Source organism: Neovison vison, chromosome 6 (genome assembly GCF_020171115.1).
Source record: "Neovison vison isolate M4711 chromosome 6, ASM_NN_V1, whole genome shotgun sequence".
Lineage (NCBI taxonomy): Eukaryota > Metazoa > Chordata > Mammalia > Carnivora > Mustelidae > Neogale > Neogale vison.
The window spans coordinates 7,454,820-7,481,033 of record NC_058096.1 but is presented as its reverse complement, the minus strand read 5'-3'; the positions used below and the strand labels follow the sequence as shown (position 1 = coordinate 7,481,033).

The 26,214-nt window shown below is 43.3% G+C and overlaps 1 protein-coding gene across 2 annotated transcripts in view; it reads right to left on the bottom strand.

Annotated features, from left to right (window-relative positions):
* Positions 1 to 3,722: 3,722 nt before the first annotated feature.
* The window catches only part of KCNJ6 (potassium inwardly rectifying channel subfamily J member 6), a 273,417-nt gene continuing 250,925 nt past the window's right edge, over positions 3,723 to 26,214 (bottom strand). For both annotated transcript variants that reach the window (XM_044250922.1, XM_044250923.1), the window contains one exon: positions 3,723 to 8,666. In XM_044250922.1, the coding sequence (XP_044106857.1) occupies positions 8,341 to 8,666 (326 nt within the window). In that variant the 3' untranslated portion in view covers positions 3,723 to 8,340. The remainder of the gene's footprint in view (positions 8,667 to 26,214) is intronic.

The window sequence follows — 26,214 nt, the reverse complement described above, 5'->3', positions numbered from 1 at the left end:
TCTGTCTGCAGGTGGACCAGCCTTTGGGAACTCCAGTCCCTTGGGGTCTCTGCCAGCTCTCCTCAGAGACTCCATATAGAGGTCTATGCTGATAGGCTGCAGGTTGCCATGGCAGCAGCCATGCAGGCCCGGGTAACCAGGCACCACATGGGTACTTGGTTTTTCCCCAGAGCACAGTCTGTGCAGACAGTGGGGGAGGAAAGACCACTTTGCCAACATAGGCATATATTTAGGTAATCATTTCAGAGTTCTGTACACGTGTGGGAGTTCACTGTTGTTCCTGTATAACTCTCATTTTAGAAGCTGATCCACTGGGCTGAATAAGGATATTCAGGATCGTCTTTGGCAAGCTGGATAGCCTAACTGCATATTGCAGGAGACAAGAAGATTCCCCTGGAAAAGTCCAGCTGTCCATTTGGCACAGACCTCACTTTACACTCTGCTCAATAGTGGGCTGATGTCATAATGCCCAACCATCACTCATGGGGTCTCAAGGTGTATATGGGGACAGAAATGAAAAAATTCTACCTTTTTGGTCTCAGGTGGTCAGACTGTAAACATATTACGTGCTCAGTTAAAATTGATGGTGGACAATTAGGTGGTAAGAGATGGCACTGACCTCAATAACGGGTTCTTGGCTACCACTCCAGAATGGAGTGGAAACTCAGAGGAAGGAGCCTGGAAAGATGTCTTTTGGTGGTGAGCCAAGGGAGGAATTCAGAAAGAGGATCTGGGTAGAATGCTTGGATGATGACCTGTGGTGACGTGACAAACCTGTGGGCACCTGGGGACAACATAAGTTGTATCTCTATGTGTTACAATCCTGGGGAGTTCCTTGCGAATAAAGGGGAGACTCTTGACAATGTTGTCCTTGTTTAAGAGAGGGTATGTGAAATTTCTTGGCCAGGGCAACATTTGGATTGGTCCAGGGGTAGGTTTGAACAAATTAGACCCTCTTACTTAAAAAAAGGAATAGGGGCAGACCATCTGGGGTGATGGTTGGGAACGGCTCATGAAACAATGGAGTTTGTGCTCACAGCATCATGATATTAAAAAGTGAGACTTTCGCGAGGTTGAAGAATTAGGTATGTAAAGTGAAAAAAATCATCCAGGTAATCACCATGGGAAACAGAGAACTCTCTTTGGACTCCGTTCACTTACTCCATTTGTAGAGTACTATTGTTTGGTTTTGACTTTGGTATGGGAGGGACACCCCGTGCAGAGGGGATTCAGAAGGTCTTATTTCAGTTCTTCTAGGAAGAGTTGTCACCCCTGATGCAGTTGTGTGCTCTGCTCTGTAGGGTCAAGGATGCTGGCCAAGCTCAAAAGATACAGAGTCCCTTTGTCTTCTGAGGGAGAGTGTCCTTTTCTATGTGAGTAGGAACCAGATCTGGAGGGAGAGGCTCATCCAGAAAGCCTGTAGCAGGTGGGCATGCCAAACTGAACCAAGGGAGGGTTGCTCACACCCACTCCCATTTGAAATAATGGTGAGAGATGATGCCAGAAAACGCACCAACTGGATCTGAGAACAGTGTTCCATCTCCTTCTCTAAGAATAGTGGCCATGGAGCCAGAGGCTCTGATCATGCCCAGCAGATGGAAGCTCAGCTCTCTGTGCTCTAGTCAATCCCTTCTGTGGCTGTGTTTAGTGCTGATAGAACCAGCATTGATATACTCCATAAGGCATTCAGCCTGGACTGGGGTTTTAATAACCATAGAGATCTGAACTTGGGATCCTAGCATTTCTTGCTCCTTGGATGGATATTTTATAATTTCTATTAGAATTTTAGAAGTAATAATGCATTACATTTTTATTCCACTAGTGCCTGTTGGTAGTGGGTATTTATACTGAGAAAAACAGCCCTCCATATTCTTACAAAGATTGGCTGGCTGATATCAAAGCACTTATGATCAGTGTTAATACAATGAGTACAGAGTCTTAGTCTTGAAATGGTCAATTACCCTTTGATTGTAGGAACATTTCATTCTCTGAAATCAAGATCTGTTTCCTATGTGGTCGCAATGCTCTGGCCAACCACAGAGCACATTAGGATTCACGAGCAGGGGGTAGTATCTAAAATTAACTTTATAAAAACCATTTTCTTTGGTGATAAATCTTCATCACTTAATCATGTTGACCCATCTCAATGAGCTATTTTTGCATTTCTCAAAGTATTTTGTCCTTGTTTCCTTCTTAGGACTCTCCTATTGGAATCAGGTGGATGCATCAAGCTTTCTTTTACCAAGGCAATGAGGCCAAGTAAAAGTTTGACTCCTTTTACATTTATTTCAGTTTTATAGTGTTGAACTTTGAAATTTCTTTTTTTTTTCTCACTTAGCTATTATGCTGCTCCATGCAGTTGCCAGGGTCATGAGCTTTTTGCATCATCTATACTGCAAATATTATTACTATTAAGATTTAGACACAGGACCAAATTTATCTCAGTTTCCATCATTTATCTTTCAGTAGTAAATCACAATGATTTGCGACAGAATTTTTCCCCCACCTAATTTCCAGGAAAGCACTCCTAAGAGAACCTGATATATATTTTTTCCAATAGAACTAAAGAGATAAAGAACCTCCCTTGTCTGACCTGTGTCTGGTGTTGGAAATGCTTTCTTGGAACACCAGTGAGGTCAGCTTAGTGTCCCTTAATATTGTCTAAGCCTCCATTGTCTGGATTTCTTGGATTAAATATTTCTGCAATTACCAATCTTTATCTCATGCTTCAGATTCAGAAGTGACAAACACTCTGGCAGCCCTTTACTACCCTGTTTCTCCCTGAGCTCTTTTCAAAGAACTTCTTGGTTTTTCCAAGAGAAGCATTTAGTTCTTAATCCTCATGTTAAACTTTTGGCCAAGTTGCTGGAGAGAGCCAGAACTAGAATAGCTGGATATGAGCCATCGGTTCATCTTTATCATGTTGATCCATTGCAGGCTAGAGAGAACTAGCAAGAAGACCCAGGCACAGCTCCATAGTCCAAGGGGGCATAAGAGAGAGGACAACTTAGGGAGGTCAAGCTGGATTGATGTGTAGCAACCACTGAAAATCCAGTTCATCCCACTGGTTGGAGACATGTGTCTCAACTATCTACTTATTTAAACACCTATAGGTTCTAACAATGCAGTGTTTGAGTCACTGGACTGGGGATTCCCATTTCTTCTTTTGTTCATTAAGGAGTTGTGTTACTTTATCACTTTCTGAGTTCCCTGCTCAATCTTGGCTGGTTATTTATTTAGCACTTTGGGGGCATGGTTATGAAAAAGAAGGAGACTTCCTTTGATACCTGACTATATGACTGTGATATTTTTTCTTGGAATAGATCTGTGAGTGACCGCAATGCATTTATATTGGAAAAGAGTGTCATCATTCTAAGATGTCCGCAGCACAACATTAAATAATTAGTAATACTTAATACATGAACACTACCGAATAGTCTAGTATAAGGGTTAGCAAACTTTTCCTGTAAATGGCCAGATAGTGATATTTCAGTCTTCTGGCCATATGGTCTCTGTCTTAAATACTCAAGTCTGCTAGTGTAGTGTGAAAGCAGTCATAGGCAATACATGAATGGGTATGACTGTATTCTGATAAAATTTTATTTATGGGCAATGGAATTAGAATTTCATATAATTTTCACATGTCATAAATATTCTTTTGTCTTTTTCCCCCAACTGCTTAAAAATGTAAAAGTCATTCTTTGCTCACAAGTGGTGTAAAAACAGGCAGTGGGCTGGAGTCTGAGTAGATTTGGTTTGCCAAACCTTTCTGTAGTAAATAAGAGACCATGGCTTAAGACTTGGCCCTGGATTTGAGACTGGGATCTCTTATTACTAGACTTGTAACCTTGGGGAAGTTACTCTGTTTTCCCAAACCTTAGTTTTCTTTTTATAAGATGTAAATTATAATACACAAGCTCTCACGGTAGATAAGAATTAAATGACATAATTTATGCAAGTGCCCTGAATGTTCCCAAACACCGCACAATGTAGAATGTAATATTGTTTTGTTAATGTATTGTGTACTGATATTGTGCTTTGTCAAAATTTCTTCAAAGCCTTACAGGCTTTTGACTTCTAGATGACTGCATCAGAAATTCTCTGAGACATTAGCTACAGAAATATTAGGAAGAGGTATGTATTACTCCATTTTAAATGAAAGGATTACATTTCCTTAAATAGGTTGACCATAAAATCTAAAAATAAGATAATATGATTTTACTATATTGTAATACAATATCAATGAATCATCTATTATGCATATACTAACTATGTTTTTCAACTTTGTAGCCATCCATTGAAAGGAAATCATAGAAGATACTGTTTCCCATTTATGTAGGGTGTTTAATTTCCAACTACCCTTTTGACTTTTCTGACTCACATGGAATAGGGAAAGAAAGACTGAAAACTAGTCCAGACTACTAGCAAGCTATCTTGGAGATAACTATGAATATTTTGATTCTTTTTTAAATCTTGAATTACTCAGCTAATCAAATGACTTCACATTATTTGGGTGAGTTCAAGTAGTTTTCTAATGGCATTTTTATAATCTCTCTGTCCACCAGCTCCCACCTTTCTAAACAGATTCTGAACATCCCAAAGACATTGGCTTAAATCTAAATTAAAAAGCAAAGGAGGAAAGAGTAAGAAACCCGAAATGTAAGAAAATGTAGGGAGGGAAAGCATAAGGATGTTGCTCTTGAGACTTCAAAATTTAGGCTTTTGAATGAAGTCGCAAATAATTTTTTAATCATAGTACAATGAGAAATAGACATTTCAGAGCCCTAGTTTGGTTAAACCTGCAAGAGAAAATTGTGCTTAAGAAATAGGTTGACATTTTTAGAGACAACAGCTGGATTGTTGTTAGAGAACATAAGATATTGAACTAAGTCAATGGACCTGGCACTGAGGAACTACGAACAGCACAAAAGAGAGAGACAGACAGTGGAAGGGAGTGGGGGAAGAGGGAGTTCCTTCTCATGGACATGGAGTGGCTGAATGTTGGGTGAACAGGCTGGAATACCATGTTACGAGGAAATGGATAAGCAAAGACCTAGCAGTGCAGTGATTGTAAATATGTTCATTCAAAAGAGTATCATTTGCCAAGGGAACAGCCAAAAACATAAATAATTTTATTAGTTACATAAAGTTGACTCATAAACAAATTGGTTTTCCAGTTGGAAAGGATATTGGGGTGAATGGAAGTGAGAATCTGAGGGTCTCATCAGCCCTTGGGGAGGTCGTGCTTCCAGCTGAGTCTGCCCTTTTCTCCAGATTGGGGTCAACTGTGGCAAACCGTAACTCTATGGTTCAAAATTCTTATCTGGCTATCAGATCCCACCATGCTTTTATGGAAGGTGACTCAAACACACCAAACTAACAGACCAAAATATCAAGTTGAGAGTGATCCTCATTAGTTATGGATATTGTTGCATTCCAATAGGCTGACTTATTTTCATAGCACTTGATTTCCTAACAAAGTGACTGTGTGAATGGGGACTCGATAGGATGGACTAGAACGAGTAGAAATTGTGGGCTCGTCTTTGTTGTACAGTCTTAATGAAAAACACCATTCAATACTTGCTGCTTAGAAAATTCAGTCTTAATGAGCTTCTTTCAATTCCAAATTTTAACAGTTGACACAAAATACACTGTTAAACTGTGTTATCAATAATTGTAGAAAAATAGACATGTTTGATAGGGACATTCTAGTAAAAGGTTCTTCGGGAGCATCCTTGTTTAAAGATTCAGAGGCTCACATTACAAAAACGAGATTTGGTTCATGTTCTGTCTCCAACTACATTGACGCCAAAGACAATGAGAAATAGGGCGAGACCTCACCCCCGGGTGCCCTGTCACAGATAGAGAACTAACACGTGTGCATGACCAAAGGGTTGTCAAGGCTCTTTGTTTAGTTGTGCTAGAGGGCCCCGAACTACTATTCCAACCAGACAACAGGATGTGTGTTGTCCTTTGAGCCTTAGTAATGGATTTAAAAAAGGCCCACTGAGTCGCCAAGAGCTAAATTAGCAGACTTTTTGCTGCCCGTGCTTCATCTTTCTTTGTGCTACCATGCTTTGCCCTGCAAGTCTGGGGATATTGCAGGGTTAGCACCCCCAAGTCAAGGGCGCCTTTCATAAGGCTACAGCGAGGTAAGGCCACAGTACCTCCCCACAGCCTGGCAGGAAGTGTATGGGGCTCCCTCTTCCTCCTCAACTACAACCTCCTCCTTGGATTGTGTGGAACGAATAAATGATTCAACAGATATTCAATGCAAAATGTGAAATGTTGGCAAACAGGAAAGGGCTATGGCCAACAGTTTCATTTCCAATTAAGTCCAAGTGCCAAGAAGCAGGTGTCCTGATGTGAGGTCTCAGAAGTGGGAGAAGAGAGACCCCCTGTGTTAAACTGAGGAGCCACATTCCTTACATCTGGGGCATGCTTTTTAGTAGATAAGATCCCCAACCTACAAAGAAGGCCTGCGCGATCTGGTCAAGGAAGTCAAGGGCAACAGGGAGTGAGTGATAGCTAGTTTGAGTTCTTCGACCTTCATGGCACAAAGCCTCAAACTGAGCACAGCCGTAGCAGCTGAAAAGGAACTTGAGTTTGGTCAATGAATATTTATGATGGGCGACTGTTTTAGGGAACAAATAGTTTAAAATTGTGAAATTAATGTGAAAGATCTGTTACAGTGCAAAATTTCCACCTGCCCTTGAGATTTTGTCTGACATTCTCTTCCATTTATCTTTTTAGTTGAATTTTTTCATCTTGAATTTAGAGTTTTAGCACAAAATGCCTTCTTTCCTTCTCTTTCTCTCTTAATCTCTCTCCTTTTATCTTTGCAGATTAAAATGAATTAAGGCCGCAGTTTTTTGCTTGTTTTCTTCTGATTGGGAGACATTTTGGATTTGATTTTCCACCCATGGCACTCTCTAGAAAGATTTCATAGTCACCTAGATTGTTGATCTAATCTTTACTACTGAACTCTGGTCATTTCATAATAATAGAAGAATAAGAATAGTAATAAATACAAATGCAGGAAATGCTGATGGATAAGCTGGCAGGGACAGGAAGAGAGCCAGATGGATTCAAAGTTTGTAAGGTGAATGATTACAATACATGTCTCCTACCACATGCCTTCATGAATGTCATGGCTTTAGACCCAAACCATCTTCTGCTAAATTACCATGTCTCATTTTTTTAAGTCTCTAGTTTCTCACGATTATAGAGTGGAACAGCTGGAGAATCCATGGTTTTGTAGAAGAGTTTCCCAAACTCTTGTACTGCAAAGGGTGGCAGCTCATGGGAAAAGCATAAAACACATCATTGGTGACATGCCAGAGGGTGTCTTCCCCCTGGAATATCCCCCTAGGCTTGTCAGTGAGGCTCCTGTTACCAAAAAAAGAGACCTCAGTTTTGTAAACATTTCACAGTATATCAGCATAATGGTGGTGGGTTTTGCCATGTACTAGACCTCCTAACTTCCCCCAGACCTATGGCTTATTAGATTCAATGAAGGAATCAGCAAGGGAGCAGTGAGGTACCCAAACACTACCAGTCTGGGACACGGAATGAAGGCCATGCACTAAGGGCCAGAGGTCAATGGGACCAAAGAAATTAAGGAAGCAAAGACATCAGAACAGAAATGTCTACTGTACACTGGGAATCTTTTTTTTTTTGCATCTTATTTCTAAAGTTATATATCTAAACCTACAATAATTATACATTTATGTACATTATTTAGAAGTTCTACAGTACTTTTGTACATGCTGGGCTTTATTACTAACTGCAAAAAGAAAGTAGTTACATAAGGCATATATATGTACAGTGTTTTGTCTTTACCTGACCTGGGTCCTATAACTGCAATGCCTGTATGGGTCAAGCACCTCACCCTGTAGATGAAATTTATTTGAATCTATAAAACTGAGGGTTATATGCTATGTCTCACTGCTGCATGAATAAATAGGCACCAAAGACCTAATTTGTCACATCCCAGGTAAAATCTTTGACACACTCTTTGAGTGATCTGGTATTGTACAAGACATGCAGGTAAGTAGCTTAAATCCCTAGGAGTCAGATGTGCTGTATTTCGGGAAGAGAGCAAGCTTGGGCCACAAATGAGGGCACGTTGCACCTTAATCAAATCCACGTCTACCTTATCAATCTGAATAACTGAGAGAGGGCAGGTAGATATTTTACACCTTGAAGATTTGTTTTCTGATAATGTCAAAATTAAATGTAAATAAATAAAAAACCAAGTAAGAGAGACAAAAAAGAAAGGATGAGAGACAAGAAAAGGTTGTGCGGGGGGAGAGGAGAAGGAGCTGCCCAGCTAGGAGACTAAACTTTGGATTCGTTCTCTAGGTTTGCCACATCACCATTCCTCTCTGTTTGTTCCTCGAGGTTCTTTTCTTCTTCTTCGGTCTCCAGTTCTGCATGTTGGTTGAGTTTGCTGGACACAGACCAACTCAGGGGCAGCTCCGCCCTGCTGGCTAGCTCAGCCAGCTCTTTGGCACTGAGGGATGGGGTGCTGGTCTCATAGGTCTCATGGAAACTGTTGTAGTCGACCTCATAGAACCCGTCTTCCAGCGTCAGGACAGGTGTGAACCGGTAACCCCACAGGATCTCACTCGTGATGTAGGAACTCCGAGCCTGGCACGTCATCCCTGCACAGAAGGGAACAGACAGAGGCTTTAGTGTGTGTGAGTGTGGGCTTTCCATCAGCGAGGGGACTCCGTGAGCGGGGCGTGGCTGCCGGGTGCAGCTGGTCAGACTGCACCTCGCACGGGGTGCTGCAAATGAGGGGGCCTCATTCACGTTGCTGACATACACTAACACGCGCAGGAGTGTGTGGTGGAGCTTTCCCGCCTTCCGGGGGGCGTCCCAGGGGGCAACTTGAGTTCTGGCTCACATGAAATCACACTTGCCTACAAGGCTGTGCACACACAAGGAAGGCGTGTGTGCCCATGCACATGGGTACACACTCACGTGATTGTGCCTTGTCCACTTTTTGCCCTGGGAGAAACAATGACCCTGGCATCCAATTGTTTTTAGAGGCTTTGCCCGAGTCCTACTGAGACTTCACCATTCTGGCCACAGACTTAGGATGAAATTGGTTTATGGAACTACAGCTGGGGCGGCTTTAAGCTGAACGCCATGGGCTGCTTTTACTGTCCCACCAGCGTGCCATGCAGGCCACGAATGCGGCCCCCGGATGAGGCTGGAAGGGATGCCCGCCTAATTCACATTTCCCCCAGGCTCAGTGGAGACAGTTATTTAGACTGTGCAGTGATATAATACTTTAGTCTTTCCCCTTCTTCTTCAAGACAAGAAGCCCTTTCCTAATTTGCCCAGAAATGCCATGTGAGCTACTGGAGCCCAGGAGTCAGGAGCAGCTTTATTTTAATCTGAAATGACAGAATGAGGGAAATTCCACCCATGTCCTTAGAGAAGAAAACTAGGTAACTGGCTTGGCATAAAATCTGGGGAATGCACTGGTGCACTGCTCAAAGGGCTCTCTTACAAAACTTCTCAGGATGAAGAAGCATCCAGCGACTAGTTCCTACAGGGACGACTTCCCCCTTAGGTAGGCATGTCCAGGATCTAGGACCCACAGTGCTTTAAAGGACCTATGAAAATTTTTTTAAATCAGAAAAAAAAAAAAGGTAAACTCTTAGAAGAAAATGTTAATATAGTCATCTTTATACTAATCTGATTGTAAAATGTAATATAATTAGACAATTTTGGGGGTCCATAAAGGTAAAACTCTCCAGGACTCACAAAAGTCATCCTGTGGGCCCTGTTCATTCATTCAAGAAAACAGCCAGGCAGGCAGGGAGTCATGCACTGGGACAGCCAGTAAGGTGTAGCAGGTGCTGCTTTGTGCTGAATGCAGGAAGAGTGGGGTGAAGAGGACACATGGGGGTCTTTATACACAGAGTTTCAGAGTCATGGAATGTGCTCAGAGCATTGCACTTGCTCCTTGTGACCAGAAGAAGAAACTGGGGTGCCAGGGACCTAAGCAATTTACCCCACTCAGCTGTCAGGGCTGGAGTCAGCATTGCCCTTACTCCATCCCTGTGCCCTGCTTTTTTTCTTCTTTTTTTTACATTTAATTTTATTTTTTCAGTGTTCCAAGATTCATTGTTTATGCACCACACCCAGTGCTCCATGCAATATGTGCCCTCCTTAATACCCACCACCAGGCCCTCCCAATCCACCACTCCTCTCCCCTCCAAAACCCTCAGTTTCTCAGAGTCCACAGTCTCTCATGGCTCACCTCCCCCTCCAGTTTCCCCAACTCCCTTCTCCTCTCCTTCACTCAATGCTCTTCTTCATCCCCAAACTGAATGCTACTACCCTCAACTAGTGTTTCTCTTCCGAACTGCCAACTCTTTTTTTTCTCTTTTAAAGATTTATTTATTTATTTATTTGACAGACAGAGGTCTCAAGTAGGCAGAGAGGCAGGCAGAGACAGAGAGAGAGGGAAGAAGGCTCCCTGCTGAGCAAAGACCCCCCCCCCCACCTATACGGGGCTCGATCCCAGGACCCTGGGGTCATGACCTGAGCCAAAGGCAGAGGCTTTAACCCACTGAGCCACCCAGACGCCCCATGAACTGCCAACTCTTTATTTGTGTTTGGGAGTAATGGGGGAAGACATGTGATAGCAGGGACTTGTGGGCTCAAAGAAATACAAAGGAAGTCAAGGGGAAAAGGTGATAAAAATAACTTTACCAACTTTTTTTTTTTCCTTTAAGGAAGTACGTGTTAATTGTAAAGTGACTAGAAAACAGAGATGGGCAAATAAAATAAAATCCACCTAGACCTTCAATTTTGGCTATTTAAATAACCAGCTACACCCAGAAATAAAAAAATATAATTATTAAAATTAAAATCTAAATGGATATTTAACATCATATTGGAATTGGCTGAAGAGAGAATCAGAAACTTGGGATATTGTTATCAAGAAACAGTACTGGGTAGAGCCAAGAGGATGGCCAAGAGACAATACATGTCTGTTATTTAAGCTCCGTCATACTTTGTTATGGCAGCCCTAGCAAATGAATACACTTAACTGAATTCTATAGAGATAGTAAAATATCTTTCCATAGTACCGTTTTAATGGGACTGTTTAATTTTTGTAGTAAAAAGATGAATAAGCAAGATTTAAAGAAATGCTCATGGATTATTTTCCATTTTTAAATTCATCTTGTGCTGTCCTAATTCATTTAACAAGGGATTAAAAATAATACTAAGGTATTTGCCAAACAGTACAATATTAAAAAGAGTGATTATTAAAAAGTTGATATTGAAAAAAATCAACATCCTAGTGTAAGTTGATAATTTTAATTTTTTCCAGGAAGATTCCTATCTTACCCATTGGCAGGGGTTCCAGTCCATTCTTTAAACATGTGATTTAGATTGGACTAAAAAAAGTAACAAAATAAAACCAGCTGAGTTAACATCATAAGAAAGGCAGAGCTGTCAAGATTATATCTGTGTGTATATATGTTGTGCTTGTTTTCCACATCAAGAAGATCATCACACTGTGTCCCTGCAGTAGGTTTTTTAGTGAGTAAAGTTCTCTTTGGAAAAATAGATGCTTCTTTTGATGAAGAGCAAAATGTGAGAAATCTGGTCTCCAGTTCTGATCACCCTCCACTGTCTAGGCATACCAGCTGTCTTGCCATTTGCATTTGTACTTTTTTTTTTTTGTACTCTATTTGGTTTTCCTTTTTCTTTTTTAAATTTTTATTGTCTTATGTTAGTCACCATACAGTACATCATTAGTTTTTGGTGCACTGTTCCAGGATTCATTGTTTATGCACCACACCCAGTGCTCCATGTCCTCCGCGTCCTCCTTAATACCCACCACCAGGCTCACCCAACCCCCAACCCACCTCCCTGCAAAACCCTCAGTTTGTTTCTCAGAGTCCACAGTCTTTCATGGTTCATCTCCCCCTCGGATCTCCCCCAACTCACATCTCCTTTCCTTCTCCTAGTGTCCTCCATGTTATTCCTTATGTTCCACAAGTAAGTGAAACCATATGATAATTGACTCTCTCTGCTTTACTTAGCATAATCTCCTCCAGTCCCCTCCATGTTGATACAAAAGTTGGGTATTTATGCCTGTGCTCAACTTCTTGCCTTATCTTGAATAGCCTTCTTGAGTGGGATCCTGCTCATCTGTGAAGAGCTAACTAATTTGTCATCTCCTTTCTGGAGCACTCTGTTACTGACCAGTCCCTAGCTGGAACTGTTGAGCCCAGCGTCCTCCAACACTCCAGGGACACCTTATACCATTAGTTGAAATTACCTCTAAGTGTGTGTTTGCCTTGTTGAGTTGTGATTACACTGGGGCTCGTTGGTCTTGTTTGTTTCCATGTTCCTAGCCTTTATCTCAGAGCTTCAACATTGTAGCTTCCCAGTAAATATTCATTGTCAAGTGAAAAAAACTCAACTTAGGGACACTACAGAGAAGCAGCTTAATCAAAATTGTTGATTAGAAATGTCTGAGATGTATTATTTTTTTTGGAAGATTTTATTTATTTATTTATTTATTTATTCAATTTATTTATTTTCAGAAAAACGGTATTCATTATTTTTTCACCACACCCAGTGCTCCATGCAAGCCGTGCCCTCTATAATACCCACCACCTGGTACCCCAACCTCCCAACCCCCCGCCACTTCAAACCCCTCAGATTGTTTTTCAGAGTCCATAGTCTCTCATGGTTCACCTCCCCTTCCAATTTACCCAAATTCCCTTCTCCTCTCTAATGCCCCTTGTCCTCCATGCTATTTGTTATGCTCCACAAATAAGTGAAACCATATGATAATTGACTCTCTCTGCTTGACTTATTTCACTCAGCATAATCTCTTCCAGTCCCTTCCATGTTGCTACAAAAGTTGGGTATTCATCCTTTCTGATGGAGGCACAGTACTCCATAGTGTATATGGACCACATCTTCCTTATCCATTCATCCGTTGAAGGGCATCTTGGTTCTTTCCATAGTTTGGCGACCGTGGCCATTGCTGCTATAAACATTGGGGTACAGATGGCCCTTCTTTTCACGACATCTGTGTCTTTGGGGTAAATACCCAGGAGCAAATAATCCTAAAATTTGTATGGAATCAGAAGAGACCCAGAATTGCTAAGGAAATGTTGAAAAACAAAAATAAAGCTGGCGGCATCACGTTACCTGAGATGTATTATTAAATAGAAAGATGGCTTGTGAGTCCTTAGGAAAGAGGGAGGTTTCTGCTTCCAGCATTAAGCCGGTCTATCTGTGAAGGACCCTCAGCTAAAATACAAACTAGGTGCTGGAAAATTAAACAACTTAATTTAACCAAAAGTAATTTTGATTAAAAAAGTAAGGGATAGGACTTTTGGTTCTGGTGAAGATGGAATAAATACAGGTTTTCTCTCCTGTTGACTACAAACAACTAACTCCTCTAGACGAAACCTTTTACAGGAAGACTCTGAAAAGCAATAGTGGCACGATAATGGGGAGGGGTACCGAATGTGAAGACTGACTTCTCGGGGGGTACATGTCTTGTTTTTCCATTTTCCTTTTCCATCATCTGATTTTAATCTGAGAGTGACCCCAGCACAGAACTGAGCAGTAGGTGCTGACAACAGTCTTGGGGAGAAACCCCATCCTTCTGACCGGAGCACTGGGACAAGGTGCCACTCTGAGTCGGAAGATGAGAGACAGAGTCCCCTTCAGGTACCCCACCCCCCAAGGCTGCCCCATGGGGAACTATTCCACATGAAACATAGTACAGGCACCCCAAATTTTCTGGCCAAAGGACTGGGAAAGGGGATTGTGGACAAAGAGTTTGTGGGGGTGTTTTTCTCATTTCTCACTGCTTTACCCTGAGAGTAACCTGAGTGTGTGCAACCACACAGAGCCCAAGCAGGCTAGCATTCAGAGGGAAATGCTGTCTTTCTAGACAGGAGACAGAGCAGTGGGGGTCTGCGAGCTGAAAAAAGGTAGGGAATCCTACAGAGGACAGAACTGGGGAAAAGAATTCTGTGCAGGAGCTCATGCAAGTCCTGAGCTTTGCATGCACAGGGCAGAAAGCAAAAAGAAGAGATGAATTTTAGAAATTACTGCATAATATTCATATATACATAATATACAATATAATATATGTAATATACAATCACATTTGAAACAGCTACCATCAAAGAAGAAACTCTACTGAAATTCAGCAATACTTGATACTGAATGATACTGAAATTCTAAATGTCATAATTATGGGATACATGGAAAGTGAGAAAAATGTATAGGTCTAAATTCTTACATTAGAAAAGAAGGAAGTCTGAAAATGAATGTGCAGAATATCCAACCTAAAGTGGAAAAAGAAAAACAGGGTGTAGAGATGCTGAATTGCTACCTTGCTCACCTGAAACTATTGTGACATTGTGTGTCGGCATGGGGCACAGGCAATAAAGATTAGTGGATACATTAATAAAACAGAAAACAAATGAAAAACAGGATCGATAAAGGCAAACTTTTTTTTTTGAAAAGTCTAACAAAAGAGACGCAGCTTTGGTGAGATTGGTCCAAGTTACATCCCTGGGGAATCTGTCCTCACAGTCTCAAAAGAAAGGAGAAGATGTTGAGTGATGCAGAGGTCATGCAGAGGTCTTCTGGAGCATTCTCAGGTCCAGGCATACCTTCGACTTTGTGTTTGGGAAGGCAATGCTTGGTTTTCATAGCAGTGTAGTCTGGTCTAAGATATTTCCCCAAAGCCCAAAGCTCTCTCTCTCTCTGTGTGTGTGTGTGTGTGTTTGTACCCCTTACAAAGTATTTCATTTCATAATTTCTCCACTGAGAGCTTCTCTGTTTGGAACTCTGGTTACTCTAAGAGTTTAACCCACAGGGAAGTGAATAGAAACGACCTATCTTTTAGGTGGCCATTTCGATCCTTGAGTCAGACTATGCAAGAGTAAGGAGTGGAGGGGAGGGAGGGCATGTTATTGGTGGTGGATGCAAAGCCCAGTCCATTTAGAAGCCACAGAACCAAACTGTAGCACAGCTAAGAAATCTGTTGTAGCGACTGAGCCAACATAGGGTCGTACCCAGCAAGATGAGGATTTAACAGGCAAAGCCCTGTTTTTAGATTCCCAGCAGCAAATTATGATGGGAAGGGTTTTGAGCAGGATACCTTCCTGGGGAGAGACCTCCCCCGCCCCCAGCCGAAAACCAGAGGTATTCACTCTGTAAACAGATAATGCATCAAAACTGCTTGGACAACATGATTCCAGTAAAACAAGATGGATATAAACCACCATCACCATCTTTGAATACTGTAAAATTAATTAGTATAGTTTGTCAATATTCTGAAACAAAGAACCGACTGTAGATACTTTGGCTTTTTATTTCAGAACCTGACTAAATGATGGGGTGTTTCTCTTTTCTCTTGCTCTTCTCGTTAAGAACTGCGCTGAATTAGCACAGTAATAAAGTGTTCTGCACTTGTGTTTGTAAGTGTTTGTGTGGGAGAAGAATGTTGGCAATTTACCAAGCCCACTGTCAGAAAGAAGCAGTATAGTGTAATTTCTGCCATAGTATAATAATAATTTTAGTTCAGTAGGTTAAGCCAACTGCTGATTATTAAACAACAGCGAGCCTTGCCTTACACTCAAGCTGAAAGTCTCTTCAACAAATAGTTGTACTTCTTCTGTTACCCAAATATTGGAGGGGCAGTGAGGTTCACCTCCAACTATGCAAAGATAAATGGAAATGTGCATTTTCTTAATGTCTAAAAGAAGACATTCTATGTGTGTGCTCCTAATTCTACTCTCACTGAAGTAGTTGATAAAATTCACAGATTAAGTATTGAATTAAAAAATAAATGCTATTTATTGAGTGTTTATTGCCTGCCCGGCACTACATGCCTTATGTGCACCCCCTGTTCGATCCATCCAGCAGCACTGCTATGATGTCCACCTTGCCTATGAGTGAACTGGGGCAAAGAAAGGTTAAGTAACTTTCCTGGAAAACGTGGTGTTATGGACTGAATTGTGTGCCCCTAAAATTCATATGTTGAAGCCCTAACCCCGCAATGTGTGACTGTATCTGGACTTTAGGGGCTTCAGAGGTGTAATTCAGACTAAATGAAGTCATAAGGGTAGAGCCCTAAGCCAAGAGGACTGGTGTTCGGATAAGCGGAAGAGACACCAGAGAGCTTTCTCTCCTGCAGATACACACGGAGAAGGCCACGCCAGGATGGTGCAAGAAGGTGGCTGTGTACAAGCCGGGATGAAAGACCCTCTTAAGGTGTCCTCCTTTTATTCTATAAAACTCACTTTCCTTTTAAAGTCACCCAAGCTGCTTCTGGAAGGGAGGAGAGTGATGGTAGCAGATTCTCTCATAGGATCTGAATAAATCATTTTTAAAAAGAACTCCCCAGGTGCTGCTGCCCTTTTGACACTATCTACCACAAACTTGCGAGGTAAAATTAAAAATTTCTTTGCACTTCTTCTTCATCTTAGAATATTCCCACCGAAGTAGTATGATCAAAGTACTGTGCTCAGAAGTTACTTGAATTCATTCTTTTTTCTATGTGGCTATGTCATCTATTTTAGGTCTAGTTAGGTTCATTTGTTTCTGTATTTATTTCCTTCTAGGATTTGTTTTGGTTGTCCTTTAAAAATTTTTTTAAATTATTTAAATGAAGTGTGTCGGGGCACCTGGGTGGCTCAGTGGATTAAGCCGCTGCCTTCGGCTCAGGTCATGATCTCAGGGTCCTGGGATCGAGCCCTACACTGGGCTCTCTGCTCGGCAGGGAGCCTGGTTCCTCCCCTTCTTTGCCTGCCTCTCTGCCTACTTGTGATCTCTCTCTGTCAAGTAAATAAAATCTTTAAAAAAAAAAATGATGTGTGTCTGGTTGGTGGCCTGGAACTGGTCCCCGAGTGAGTGTGTGTGGATGTGTGTATGCGTGCATAGGAGTGCATTGTGCATGTATGTTAGTGTGTTAATGTGTATGCACAAGCGTTTTTGTGTTTGTGTGAGCTACCCTCGTGAGTGTGCAAGTGTGTGTGTTCTTGAGTGTGTATGCAGGTGTGTGTGTGGACAGCGTGGAGGCACTGGCAGGACCAGTGGGGAGAAGCACCCAGCATTTCCTGATCCAGGAGCTTGGTGAGCCCTTGGAGCCCTGCCATGAGGCCACGTGACACCCCAAAGCCCTTGTGGGGAGAGCCAGGAGGCAGGATGAACATGTGCCACACCCCCCTCACCAATGCCAAAACCATAGTAACCCATTCCAATTCAGATGGCTCTTAGGGTTGGAGAGGGGAACTTTTTGAGTGGCAGTTTAGATCTGAATCAACCACATTGAAAGCTGGAAGTGACTAAGTTACTTTTAATTGGAAAAGTGTGGTTTTTTTTTCTACTAGGAAACAGAAAGGGAGCTTTAAGAGCAGAGTTAATTTCAGTAGCAGAGAAACAACGTCAATTCTATTTCTACTTATCTGAGTATCATGTTTATAAATTATCATCTTTCATTGAACATAGTTTTAAAAAGTTGGCTTAAAATTCTTAGAACTTACCCTTCCCCAATAAAACAGAAAATGACATTTATAATGAAAATGGCTTCATCCTGGAACAAAAAAAGCAGAGTCTGTGACCCTCAGAGTGCCCTCTGGAGGGTTTATAAAGCTCATGTGATTCTGTTACTCTTTGCATCATTGAACATAAACATCTTATTTCAACTGACTTTAAGGTTCTAGTGAGAAACTCAGACCTTTAAGTCTTGAGTTTGGTAATTAGGACAACGCTGAGATGGGGATGGAATTCAGCGTTAGTAAGAGACTTGGGATCTTTTTGATGAGTAAAGGACGTCCAGATGGGCCATTCTTGTCTCAGCGTGTTAATTCACTGGTGTTTGTGTTTTTGAGAAGACTAAAACTTCCATGAACCACTGACTACACGCTTGGTGGGGCCATCAAGAGTTAAACATAGTTGAGGCAAATTCTAGATGATGATCTACTTACTAGCCATTCACAGAACCAAAACCTGAGGTGGGGCTACTACTACTACAGGTAACTGATTGGCTGTTAGGTCTTTGAGCTGCTACTACATGCGAGCTCATTGGGTTGGCTCTGCTGCTGACTCTGCGGGCCATCTCCTCCTTCTAAGTCCTCTTGACCTCTCTCTGGGGCTCTGAGGTCCTCTGTCTGTACTTTCTCCTTGGTTGATCTCCTTTATTCATGTGATTTCATGAGCTGCTCACTTTCTGACTCTAACCCAAACCTCATGCCTGATTTCCAAACCCATACACTCACCTACCTACTGGGCAGCTTTCCTTGGGGAGTCTCACTCAATGCCCCTAACTGAACATGAGCAATGTGTTTCACCTTTTTCTCCAAACCTGCCGCTCACCCCAGGTTCCCAATTTCCGTCAACGATACCACTGACACCCAATCCCTTCATGCGCACGGTTGATTCTACTTCTGAAATATATCTTGGATCTCAGCTTCTTCCTGTCCCCTTAGCCATCACCACCACCTTGGCCCACACCACCCTCATCTCAGCAGCGATTCCTGCCTTCCGCTTTTCTTCTCTCCTCTCTTTTCTTCTCCTGACACTAGAGTGACCTTGGAACAAAGCAGATATGATTATATCTGTGTCTGGCTTAGAACCTCTCAGGGACTCCCTATTGCTCCTGAAATAAGGCCCAAATTTCTTATGCAGTCTCTCTGGGGCTCGGCTCCCCTGCTTGACTTGTACACTTTCTCCAGGGGCCATATCACCTCCTGCAGCAGGCCGTTCCTGATGTCTGCATCGAGTTAGGTCTCTGTCATATTTGCCTATCACACCCCACCTGGTTCCCCCATGAGACTTCTTGCTGATAGAACATAAATACCATGGCAAGCAGGGACTGTGTCCGGCTTGTGCTTCTGGAGCTGGGGGCAATGTGGGGCGTGGTAAATGCTCATCATAAAGATTTGGGGAGCTAAAGAAATAAGAAGGAATTACAAAGTATAACCAATATTTCTTGCACTGATATCTCTTACAATGGCATGGATCCCCCGACTGTGAAAAATATAATGGGTGGTCAAGGTAGCACATGATCAAGTGCTAAGACAAGCAGCCCAGGGAGAGCCCCAGTTTAAAGACCTTGAGGCTGGCCACCTGGGAGGGCTCCCAGAGAAAGATTCCCTTAGCTGTGCTCCAAAGAAGAGGCAGGAGGGGATTTCAGGTTGGGGGGGCCCCCTGTGGGTCTTGAAGCCTCCATGTGTAGCTTGCATACAAGTTTTGGACTAAGGTGATCGAAGTAGAACTAGACACTTCCAGAAAAGCTAAATTCAGCCTCCTCTGGACACTCCTGGCCTCAGATCACTTAGGTGTCTAGACCATTCTTTGCCACAGAGTTGCGTCTGGCCAGCTGTCCAGGAGTCTGTGAAGGCAGCGCAGTGAGGGGAGACCTTCAGCTGATGTGCATTTGATTTGGCAGAGGCACAAAGCCATCATCAGCTATGAAAAAAGCTTTAGTTCCCAAACTGAGATTTGTTTCCGCCTCTCAGACACATGTATACAACACGACCCTTTTTAGGAACTAGATGGTTTACGTGTGGGAAGGGAACAGAACATGGAAAATCCCTCCTCCTGTCTCCCTTCAGGCCTGTGGATTTGAATTTCAGGAGGAGGCAGAGACTGGAGAACAGTAGCTGAAAATTAAGGAGAGCTTGGGCGTGGCCTGCTATAGTTTGCTTTTAATTGCTTTTTCATAATAGCCTATGTTTTTACTATGTTCATTAACTTTGCACCTCCAGAGCCACGTTTGATTCATCCGTGGACTCATACACGTTCCGCTTTCTCGAAGGACCCATTTGTGCCTCGCTTTGTCGCCTGTCAGAGGCAAGTGCCTTGGGAAAGGCACATACCTTGTAATCTCACTTAAATGTGGACTGAAAACAAGACAAAACACCCAGGTCTTGGGAAAAAAAGATTGGATCTGCAGTTACCAGAGGGGTGACGTGAGAATGGGGGACCTGGTGGAAGGTGGTCCAAAGGGACAAACTTGCAGTTAGAAGATCAGAAAGTACCAGGGACGTAATGCTAATATGACTACAGTTACCACCATTGTATGGAGTGCTTGAAAGTTCAAAAAGTAGATCCTAAGCGTGCTCATCACAAGGGAAAACCCTTTCCCCCTTTTTCTTTTCCTTCTTTTTTAAGGTTATTTACAGGAGATGATGAATGTTAACTAAACTTTGGTGAACATCCCACAATTTATGTATGTCAGCCTTAAACTCCCACAGTCCTATGCATCAGCTCTATCTCGGTGGAACTGGAAAAATAAGGAAATGCCCTGAGCATGTTTGAAACTCTTCCTAAAGTTGACAAGATGCCTGAAAAACAGCAACCAAACTCCCTGTCCTCCCCCCTGTCTTCTAACTCTCAGAAAGATTCCAAGGTGCCCTTCCCATGGGGGAGGGGAAACAATGGACAAAAGATGGAGCACGTGTGACAACCCACCACTGCAAGAAAACAGATAGTTTTCTTCAGAAAAACAGGCTTTAAGGGATTTTTGGCCAAAGCAATGGACTTTCATTTATTTCTTTTCTTTTCTTTCTTTCTTTCTTTTTTTTTTTTTAAGTAGTCTCTATGCCTGACGTGAGCTCGACCTCATGATGTCGAGGTCAGGAGCCATACATTCCACCGGCTGAACCAACCAGGTGCCCCAAAAACGGAGTTCTAAAAAAAATAAGTTCTTTACAGCTATCATATGATCTCCCTGATATGAGGAAGTGGTGATGCAACATGGGGGCTTAAGTGGGTAGGAGAAGAATCCATGAAACAAGATGGGATAGGGAGGGAGACAAACCATAAGTGACTCAATCTCACGAAACAAACTGTGGGTTGCTGGGGGGAGGGGATTGGGAGAAAGGGGGTAGGGTTATGGACATTGGGGAGGGTATGTGCTTTTGGGTAAATTGGAAGGGGAGGTGAACCATGAGAGACTATGGACTCTGAAAAACAATCTGAGGGGTTTGAAGTGGCGGGGGGGTGGGAGGTTGGGGTACCAGGTGATGGGTATTATAGAGGGCACGGCTTGCATGGAGCACTGGGTGTGGTGAAAAAATAATGAATACTGTTTTTCTGAAAATAAATAAATTGGAAAAAAAATAAGTTCTTTAGAGCCTGATTCACAAATCCATTGCCAGGAAGGCGATATAACAGAGGCAATGTATTTACGAAAGCAAAGACATCTTCTTATGGGCTGTTTAATAAATGCAGTCTTAAACTGAAATTTTGGGCAAGTTTTGGAAAAGCATAGCTTGCACCCTGCATGTTTGTGAAGGTCTGGACATTGGTGACTTTGGATTGACTGAACCACGTGCCATAAGTGAGCTTGTGCCTGACAGACAAAAGGGATAGCAGTGGTTGTTAGTCTAGAAAACATTATGTGGGAGGCACTTAGGAGCCTTTTCTAGAGCTTTCTCATAAATCCAGTCCTGTTCTACTATCAGAAATGTCCCAAGATGTCCGTAAGTCTCACAATAGCTACAGCCTTTCTTGCGATCTGTTGAAATGTCTCCGTTCTTCAACTAACCACAAACAGTTAACGAAATTGTGGCAAATTCTTCTTACAACTCTATTAATGAACCTACGTCCTTTCTTCAAACTTGGAATCTTTCCTGACCTGTCAAAAACTTGGTTTGGTTTGGAGAGGGTGAGGTAAGCCTTCTGAATGAGCCCAGCCTTGTAAACGTATGAGTAATATCATTAGAAATGAGAGGCTGGTTTCATCCAAGTCTGGTTTTGAAGTATTGATTTAAAGTAAATATACCACCTAATCTCTACATTCCTCATTCCAACCCATTTATGGGTGAAAAATGTGGTCCAGGAGGACAGATGTTTCTAATATGGATTTTCAATGTTAAAGGAGAATCCAGCAACCCCAAAGAACAGAAGAAAACTCGGTGTGGCAAAATATACCCTCACCTTGGTTCACTCTTTGGCTCACAAATCACCAGCAGGTGCCCCTGTTCTGGCTCCGTGGCTGGTTCCCGGGGGGTGAGAGGAACAGCCCACCAGCTTGGATTCACAAAGTCGCCTGTGGTGTCTCCCTGGCGGATACCATATTCTTGCATCTATATCATCTACCTGACCCAGCCTTTTAAGGTAAGGAGGCACCAAGGAAAGACACAGTGTTCTTCCTCGGGCTAATCTCTGCCATCTCATTTTATTGTTCCTCCCGGAGGGAGGCCGGTATGTTCCCGCAGTCATGCCGGGGATGTTCAGCAGCGTTCCTGAGAGTAGGAACAGTAGGTACCAGGATTCTGGGTCATGGCATGTTTGCAATCCATTTAGACTAGTCCTAACAGTGGGGCTTGCACAAGAGGGGCCTCGGTGGTATGCATGGATCAGAGAAGGGGAGGGACAGAGCCCCACATCTGTGGCAGTGTGAGGAAGACAAGCCATCCCTTAGAGGGAATAATTCATGAGTCTCTAGCACGGTGCAAAGTACTCAATTTGTTCACAGCCCATGACACCGTTTATTAAGCTCAGATTACTGTAGTTATCCTTATTGAATCCTAGAGGTGCTGATGGGATTCTTACTTTTCAGCTCATTTCTTCAGATGCTGTGAGTCTTGGTCGTTCTGAAAGTGTCCTATTAAGTGTATAGACCTGGCTGAGGAGTGTGTGTGTGTATGTGTGTGTGTGTTTGTGCACGAAACGGGTGGGGTGGGATACTTCATGGCTCTTTCAGAAAGAGCTTGGTTCTGAGTTAATGTATTAACCATATCTTTTATCTTCTGTGCTAACTATGTTTTGATATCTGGGGACTTGATGCCCCTGGAGGGACTGCCCATCCCAGTGTAGGCCAATCCCTGCAGATAGATGGTAAATAGCTGGCCACTGAGAGTGATTTTCTTTCTTTCTTTTTTTTTCTTTTTGTCTTTCTTTCTTTATTTATATCAACATATAATGTATTATTAGCCCCAGGGGTACAGGTCTGTGAATCGCCAGGTTTACACACTTCACAGCACTCACCATAGCACATACCTTCCCCAATGTCCATAAGCCCACCACCCTTCTCCCAACCCCACTCCCCCCAGGAACCCTCAGTTTGTTTTGTGAGATTAAGAGTCTGAGAGTGATTTTCTAACACAAACCTACCAGTCCAGAGCCCACAACCCAACCTCCTCCACGCTCTGACACTCCTGGGTAAGGTGATTAGGGCTCTCACATTGGGGCCAGGTTTCAGATAGCTAGGGACAGCTCCTAGGCCCAGAGTCCACTGAAGTTATTCAAATTACCCTTCTTCTCTCCCTTCTTCCCTCAGAAACCACAGTAAAAGCTCCTCCCACAGTTTCCGCCAGCCTCCGCCTCCTGACCAACCCTGGCGCTTCCCCCTGTGGTCCCATGTGCCATGGCCTCGTCCTCTTGAGAGATGTAGCAAACTAGCTTTGCAAGGACAGTTGTCTCCTGACCTGCTGACCTTACTGAATGTCAGATTTTCTGTTGATGCGCTATGTTTTCAAACAGTTAACACCAGGGTGCCTGAGTGTGGCCAGTGGGTTAAGCCTCTGCCTTTGGCTCAGATCATGGTCTCTGGGTCCTGGGATCGACCCAGCATCGGGCTCTCTGCTCAGCATGTAGCCTGCTTCCTCCTCTCTCTAACTGCTGCTCTGCCTACTTGTGATCTCTGTCTGTCAAATAAATAAATAAAATCTTAAAAAACAAACAAACATTGGAATGGGAGGTGAACCATGAGAGACTATGGACTCTGAAAAACAATCTGAGGGGTTTGAAGTGGCGGGGGGAGTGGGAGGTTGGGGTACCAGGTGGTGGGTATTGTGGAGGGCATGGCTTGCATGGAGCACTGGGTGTGGTGAAAAAATAATGAATAATGTTTTTCTGAAAATAAATAAATTGAAAAAAAAATAAAAGATTTATTATAATATTAACAAACAAACAAACAAACAGCTAACATTACGTAGAAACAGAGAGCAGTGTCCATGGCTTCGTTTACATTGATGCAGTGGGAGGAAGTTACTACACCCCCAGCCGTGCCCGTGTTTCCTGAACCTCAGACTGAGACCTGCAGTCTGGGCCAGCCCCATGTTGGATGTCAGGCATGTTGTCTGTGACAGTTCTGAGGCTGCCAGGAGGCCCTTCCAGCTGGAAGTAGCCAGGGATGAGCTGGGTGGTGGACAGAGATGACAGATGATGTGGCCATAAATTCCTGATTGCCTTTGGTTGACCAAGTGCCTCTTGCTGGTGTTTTTGAAGGGGCTGTTTCCAAATGAACCAGCCTGGGTCCCAACTTAGCCACATTAATTTCCTATAGGTTTAGTCTGTGTCAGTTAAAAGGAAGGTGACAATGTGGCATGAGCCTGATTCAATGAGTATTTTCTCTGTGTGCTAGGGACATGCCACTACCAAGAGCTTCATGAATAAGAAGTTATTTGAGGAATTATAAGGAGACAGAAAGACCTGATCTGTCTTGGGAAAAGGGCTACAGGGTCACAGTGTGCTGGGGTAAAATGCGGGTGGACATGGGGAGGGCAACTAGAGGCCTTGCTGATGGTCTGGGCAAGAGTCACTGGATTGTAAACGTCACAAGAGGGAGAGAGTGGATGGATTCAAGAGATAGTTAGGAATTGAAATGGGCTGAGCTTGATACTGGGTTGGAGATGGTGGTGGGGAAGACGCAGGTTGTCTCTTGGGTTTCTGGGTTGAGTAACTGAATATCATGTGGACTCCAGGGAAAGGACTGGAGTTGGGGATGCTTGTGAGTTTAGTTTGGATATGTTGATTGCGATGCCTTTGACACCCAAGCTCTAACAGGAACTTTCAAATGGGCTGTTGGATAGAACATTCTGGAACTCCAAGCACAGGATTGGATTAGAGGTAAGTTTGGGAGTCACTGGCATATGGCAAGTGAAGTGGGTGGGATGAGAACTGAAGACAGAATAGAGTGAGGGGGCCAGAGGTCTTAGCTTGAGCTGTGAGAAGCTCTGACATTTCATGCTGGTTATGGGACTATGACTTTGGATGAGATCCTGAGAAAAATAGACAAGGGAAGAACAGCCTAGGAAAGAGAGGCGTGAAAAGAGAGAAGGAAAGTGTGGTCAACATCGAAAACATATTGGGGGGATAAATTAAATGAAGACCTGAGCCAGCTAACTGTATTGGTAGACTGAGGTCCCGGGGAGTTGGGTAAGAGATGCACCGGTGGGGCAGTGGGGTTAGATATCCCAGGAGTGCACTGAGGCGCACAGGCAAGAGGAAGAGGGAGGGGGCCAACAGAGACACTTCTCCTGAACAATCTGCTCAAAGAGGGGAGGAGAGAGAAAGGGCAATGGGGAGCTGTGGAAGCAGGAAGGTTTTGTTTTGTTTTATTTTAATAAGAGAGACTCTAACACATTTACATCCATTGCAAAGGATTCCTTAGCAAGAGGGAGGCTGAATATTCAGAAGAAAGATGGTATCATCTGCAGTGTTTTAGGGTGAATATCTGTCCTCATTTGTGCAGGTCAGAGGAGTGTTCTGGCACATAGGGCTCTCAGTGTGAAACTAGAATGGCTTTGGGTAAACTGGGATGGTTGGTCACCTGAGATTATGGAGAAGGACAAAGGGGATGAGATCCAAAGCATGGGATCAGGATCGACATCCACAGGGGGAAGGGCAGCTTTTCCGAGGCAATGGGATCAGAAGAAAGGATGAACTGAGATGGAGGAGCATTTGTAGGCTTGTTTGATGGGAGTTGGGGGCTGCCCAGCATTTTCTATTTCTTTTACGAAGTAAGAGATATTTCCCTCTGCTGAAGGAGGATGGGGGCAGAAAGTTGGAAATGGCCTTTGTGGAGCCTGTGAGAGCAAGTTGACTGGAGAAATCATGTAGTATTGCTGGATGGTGCTGAAGGGGCATGCGAGGTTGGGCACCCTGACTTTTATGCGATGCCCGTTCACCCATTTTGCATGTGGGATCGACCACCAGGGATGTGCACATCAGGGGAGGTTGGTGGTTGCCTTCCTCTAGGGTTGACATTTTTCCAGGAAGTGGAAGGGAAGATTTAACTTACTGCCAAGAATTTTATTAAAATGGCAGACCATGTACCTTAGGTGGGGTAAAGACAGAAGGACAAGAGGAGCTGAGGATGCACTGGGAGTGAGGTCAGTGGGTTGGCATTCCTGGTAAGGGGGAAGGCAAGGCTCTGAGGTGACAGGGTGAGGGGCTGCAGCT